Here is a 6,448-nt window from a genome sequence, read left to right as displayed (position 1 = left end):
TACAACTGAAGGTCATGTCAGTACAGACACAGGTACAACTGAAGGTCATGTCAGTACAGACACAGGTACAACTGAAGGTCATGTCAGTACAGACACAGGTACAACTGAAGGTCATGTCAGTACAGACACAGGTACAACTGAAGGTCATGTCAGTACAGACACAGGTACAACTGAAGGTCATGTCAGTACAGACACAGGTACAACTGAAGGTCATGTCAGTACAGACACAGGTACAACTGAAGGTCATGTCAGTACAGACACAGGTACAACTGAAGGTCATGTCAGTACAGACACAGGTACAACTGAAGGTCATGTCAGTACAGACACAGGTACAACTGAAGGTCATGTCAGTACAGACACAGGTACAACTGAAGGTCATGTCAGTACAGACACAGGTACAACTGAAGGTCATGTCAGTACAGACACAGGTACAACTGAAGGTCATGTCAGTACAGACACAGGTACAACTGAAGGTCATGTCAGTACAGACACAGGTACAACTGAAGGTCATGTCAGTACAGACACAGGTACAACTGAAGGTCATGTCAGTACAGACACAGGTACAACTGAAGGTCATGTCAGTACAGACACAGGTACAACTGAAGGTCATGTCAGTACAGACACAGGTACAACTGAAGGTCATGTCAGTACAGACACAGGTACAACTGAAGGTCATGTCAGTACAGACACAGGTACAACTGAAGGTCATGTCAGTACAGACACAGGTACAACTGAAGGTCATGTCAGTACAGACACAGGTACAACTGAAGGTCATGTCAGTACAGACACAGGTACAACTGAAGGTCATGTCAGTACAGACACAGGTACAACTGAAGGTCATGTCAGTACAGACACAGGTACAACTGAAGGTCATGTCAGTACAGACACAGGTACAACTGAAGGTCATGTCAGTACAGACACAGGTACAACTGAAGGTCAGGTCAGTACAGACACAGGTACAACTGAAGGTCAGGTCAGTACAGACACAGGTACAACTGAAGGTCATGTCAGTACAGACACAGGTACAGCAAAAGGTCATGTCTGTACAGTTACAGGTACAGCAGAAGGTCATGTCAGTACAGGTACAGACAACATGTCATAAAATCCTTTAAATCCTCAATAACTTCCTGGACTCCTACGAAACATCGTACCGTCATAACCCCATGTAGATATCGATCAACGGGATCACCACTACGGCGTGAGGAACTAAAGGTCAAAATCAGGGTAATAATCTTAAACGAACGAATGCCCTTAACCCGCACTTCTTATTAGAGTCTCTAGTTAATCAGGAACGTAACTAACTTCCCCTCTATATATCTTACGGTCGCTTGACATATGCCCTTATGGCAGGGAGCCGACGATTCCTCTCCCTCCCTCCCTCCCTGCCTCCCTTCCCTCCGGGCCATTGGGAGGGAAGGAGGGACTTGGGACGGGTCTTCCCTCCCCTTCCCCTGGGAGGTGAAGCCACAGGATAATCCCGCTAAGTCGAACTTCTTTAATACCGCACAACTTCTATGTGATTCCAGTCTAACTGAACGAATATAGCTTTATTTGCGTCAAATGTCTACAGAAGTTTGATGTTCATGAAGTAATGTTAGTTACTGTTAACATTTCAGTTCGCTATTACTGTTGTGTGAATGAGAGACGTGTGTATTATTTTATCTTTCTTTTTTTGGGTTAAGTTCATCGGTGATTTGTGTCGGGGTTTTTATATCATTATAAAACTTTTAAATATATTTGGAGTCTATGTTCGTATGAGAACTATATTATTATATAACATAGATTCACCTTCCAGTTTCTATTTACTGATCTATGTACCAGAGAAATACAAGCTTGAGTCATACGTCTGGCTGCGGGGACATGCGCTCTGCTTCAGGCAGCCTCCGTTTTCTACGCGGTGGTTGGATGTTCAAGACCGAGTGACCAACCCACGGCATCCCCCCTTAGAGGCTCCTCTCAAGATCTCAGTTTGGCTACTGCCTGCAGAGCGGGAGGACGCGGAACCTGTGCTGGCTGCCCGAGTGACTGAGGCGACTGGTGCTCCCAGCAGACTTGGCTACTGTATCACGGAAGAAGACACTCATGAAAACCGTCCTATAAAAAAAGAGTTCATTCTCGCGTTCGCATTTCTTCAGCGGGTTTTCGGTGAAGATATGAATTAAAAGAGTTCCATAACTGTGGATTAATCTGTGACCAGGAAAGGGACCTCTGTGAGCTGTGGCTCTCTGTGGGGGTTTTTCTTTGAGGGTGACTCTGTCCGAAAGTGTGTATTGACTGACTGGCGGAGCGGAGGTGAACGGGCCTGTTGTGTCTTTTAAGCCGCCCCGAAGCCCCTACACCCGCCACTGGGACTGTGTGAGGTTCGCTAGGATTGTAACCACATGCGCTGAATACACTTGTGAGTGTCTTGTGAGACAAGGAGATGCCACTGTGAACCCACGTACCCAGTGGCTGTCCAGAGACATGGTCAAGATGACACGTACGAGTGTGAGGTCGACGCTAGCGTGGTGGAGCCTGTCCCTCCTCGTCCTCCTGAGTGCGGCGGACTTGACCTCGGCCTCGAGGGTGGTCCTCCGTGATAACGGGTACGAGGGCGTCGTGGTGGCGCTGGACGAGACCCTCCCACCGGCGGTGTGCCAAGATGTCCTCCAGGGTTTTGAGGTGAGCCATTCAAAAAGCATTCGTTGAATCAGCAAAATGTTTCCCGTAAAGATTATTTTAGGATTAAGTTCAAGTAAACACCAGGATACAACCCTAGATTTCACACAACCGCCCCATAGGTGTCGGAACAAGCGCAAACGACCACTCTCCGGATCCTACGTCCTCCTATTGGGTAAGAGTATAATAGCCTCCCATGCTGGAAAGCCATTATCACCCAACGAGGCTTTGAACAATTGAACCAGAGCGTCTTAACTGGCTTCTCAGAACTCGCCCTTCCAGCCGAAAACCAAGGCAAATGTTCTTAAAGGAACTCTAACGAATGTATTATTATCTGGTTCTCTTCCCTTCTCACTTCATCGTCTTTTTCTTCATTGTTTTCCCTTGGCGCCCCATTATGTGCCGGGTGGGGTTTTTTTCATGGTTTTTGGTGTTTCTTGTTCCTTCTCGGCACGGCTTCCTTCATTGTCACACCTCACACCGCCCTGACCCTCCCTCACACACACACACACACACACACACACACACACACACCCTCATTCCTCTTAGTCCACTTATTTTCACTCGTTTCAAGCTGATAGACGCGACCTTCCTGTTCTGCTTAAGTGACACGACGCCCTCTGAACGCACATGACTCACATCGAGTCTATACGGTGGCTAAGGCTTCCCTTGAAGAGGTTCCTCAGTGCCGGGTTTCGTCCAGACTTACGCTCATGAGTTCTACAACACACAGACGTGCGGGTCATGCATGAGGTTACTGTGGTCATTGTGGGAGAGAGAGAGGGCGTAGTGTCTCGTAAGAGAGGGTGGGTATGACTGACCAGTCTATGTGTATATTGCTGGTTTTAATGGCCATCTCAAGGTATATCGGCTGTCTTGAGGCACAGCCACTGACATAGTTATTTGCTCTGTGTCTGGAGGTTCTCTATATTTTCCCAGAGGACGTCAAGGGTCGAGACTCCGGCTGTAGGGGGCAGGCCGCAACGTGATGTGCGGGGGTCGCGCGCGCGCCTCTTGCGCATGATTCCTCCATAAGAATGGATGCCGTGTGCTTCGCCTCAGCCACTGTGAACAGCATGTTGATGGGAGGGAGATCGTGGAAATAGTCTCTCGCTTCGTCAATCGTCTGAGTCATCGCTGAGTCGAGATTCAACTTTGATTTCGCCGAAATTTTGGCCGAAAAATATACTTTGACCCAGTCTTTAGGGAAGGGAGTGTTTGATAACAGTTTAGGTTCAACATATTGTATATATTTCAAGTAGAGGTTTTGATTCTTAGTTGTCATCATAGAAAGAGAAGAGATGCATAGGAAGGCCTTTAGCAAAGGAGGCAATGTAAAAAAAAATCTCAATTTTTGTGAATTTTGTACATTCGTCTCGTAAGTTCATACCGTGATTGCTTGCTATGTTGTACAATAAGATTGTACATGTGTTGTAACCACCATTTGTCAATTGTGTAGCCTGCCTTTATAGTTCTGTCAGCGGCGCCGCATCGCCTGCCTTGTGAACCAGCGTAGCTGACTTCATATTTAGTCTCGTAACCACAGGAACAGACGAAGGAGCCAAGCAAGCATTTTCCCTGGAGGGTTTGGTTATATGTCCTTTATAATCGTCTCGCTTCGGTGGGAAAGGTGAGCAAACGTAAAGAGGAAAAATTGATATCCATTTATGCTCCAAGACTCAGTCTATCCTAGTAGATCGTATGTATATATATATATATATATATATATATATATATATATATATATATATAGATATATATATATATATATATATATATATATATATATATATATATATATATATATATATATATATATATATATATATATGTGTGTGTGTGTGTGTGTGTGTGTGTGTATGTATGTATGTATTGTATGTATGTATGTATGTATGTATGTATATATTGCCTTCATCTGAACGGTTCCCACCTTTTGTAGTTAACTCAAAGTCTAAATGAAGTGAAAGTTCGTAATAAGGCAAGGGTAGCTGCAGATCCATTGCTTGCCTCGGCTTGGTTGTTCGATACCAGCAACACTCGATGTATTATATCCTCCCCTCATGTGTTCACATGGAGGAGAGCGGTCGGCCAGCTTTCAGAGTTCCACGTATGGTACACACGCGTAATGTCCATTTACAACCACTGGTTGTGGTTGTTCTTACGTAACATCATAACCTTAAATCTGTATATCCTCTGGTGTGATTATGTTCACAGCCATCACAGGAGAGAGAGAGAGCAACCGATGCCTCTCGAAATACGATGGCAGGCTGGATTTCTCCTCTCTTCAACCTTGGGAACCCAACGCCATGATGTTATTTGGCTAAACTCTTACGTTACTCCTCCACACTCGACTCCCGTCGTGTGCCAACACATCAGTCACTCGTCCGAGCAGTGGGTTTAGCTATGGCCTGATCTACTGAGGCGATGGATGATACACCTCTGTCCATTGCCCTCAGCACACATGGGTATACGTAGGTCATAGACTTATACACAGAAACTCCTGGGAGATATTCTTACGTACACCCGGAGGTCATCCCGAAGTAGCATGAAGGACTTTGTACACACAACTAGAAAAAAAGATATGTAATGAATATTATACAGAAGGGGACAGAAAGTGTTAAACCACGTGGGGCCCGAGACAGTACAGGGCTCGTATTACTATAGACGAATCTCATTGATTACCTTTGGGGTCACATTTGATTGTTTTTGTGTCAGGGCTGTACCACAGTATACTACCAGGTCCTCCTGAAGGTGCAGGGAATGTTACATTCGTGGCTCAGAAATCTGACGGTGTGGGGCAAGGGCTGAGGAATTTCCATTTCTTGTTACATGTTCACTCAAATTCACATCTTGTTTTATCATAGGATTGCTTATCGTTTTCTTCGATTATTCCTATCAGTTTATTCATATATATATAACCTCTGCTATTTGCATTAAGCTGTACGTCATTTCCCCCTTCTTTGCTGAAGCTTAAGCTGTACCTCGTTTCGCCCTTCTTTCCCGAAGCTTAAGCTGTGCGTCATTTCGCCCTTCTTTCCCAAAGCTTAAGCTGTGCATAATTTCTCCCTTCTTTCCTGAAGCTTAAGCTTTACATTATTTCTCCCTTCTCTCCCGAAGCTTTCCCCGAATATCGTAATGTTTGACGTCCGCCACCGCAGCGCTAAGTGTATTCTTACGATTCTCTGACGAAAAGAGAATTTTTTTTTCAGTGTACAGTAAGAAATATGAATGCTGTAGAAGCATGGTGGTCCAGTGTATTATTTGGCAGGAACCCCAGTCTATAATTCTAAGTACCATTGTCATACATGTTTTGAGCTTAATTGTGTGTGTGTGTGTGTGTGTGTGTGTGTGTGTGTGTGTGTGTGTGTGTATTATTAATTTTCCAAAAGCAGGAACAGAGAAGGGGGCCAGGTGAGGATGTTCCCTCAAAGGTCCAGTCCCCTGTTCTTAAAGCTACCTTGCTAACGCGGGAAATGGCGAATAGTATGAAAAAAAAATATATATATACATATATATATATATATATATATATATATATATATATATATATATATATATATATATATATATACGTGTGTGTGTGAATGTATATAATATATAATGTCCTAAAACCAGTTACGTGTTGCAAGTGTCGTGTGCGGGAGTGTACCAAGCACTTACGATGATGTCAACTTTTTCCCGCCATCGTATAATCACTTTCCCAATGGCTCCGCTAATTGTGTCCGACATTCTGTTCTCACGAATCTCAGTCTCGTACTTCCTTCCTGTAATTGGTATTAATCATACCTGC

At 44.5% G+C, this 6,448-nt stretch overlaps 1 protein-coding gene across 1 annotated transcript in view; it reads left to right on the top strand.

Moving 5' to 3' along the window:
- The first annotated feature begins 1,933 nt into the window (after positions 1-1,933).
- The window catches only part of LOC139750789 (calcium-activated chloride channel regulator 1-like), a 64,206-nt gene continuing 59,691 nt past the window's right edge, over positions 1,934-6,448 (top strand). Inside the window, exon 1 of the mRNA XM_071665535.1 lies at positions 1,934-2,661. Coding sequence (XP_071521636.1) covers positions 2,464-2,661 — 198 coding nt within the window. The 5' untranslated portion in view covers positions 1,934-2,463. The remainder of the gene's footprint in view (positions 2,662-6,448) is intronic.

The sequence above is a fragment of the Panulirus ornatus genome, chromosome 10 (genome assembly GCF_036320965.1).
Source record: "Panulirus ornatus isolate Po-2019 chromosome 10, ASM3632096v1, whole genome shotgun sequence".
In the NCBI taxonomy this organism is placed as follows: domain Eukaryota; kingdom Metazoa; phylum Arthropoda; class Malacostraca; order Decapoda; family Palinuridae; genus Panulirus; species Panulirus ornatus.
Note: the sequence above shows the minus strand (reverse complement) of the source record. Positions and strands in the feature narration are given on the sequence as shown.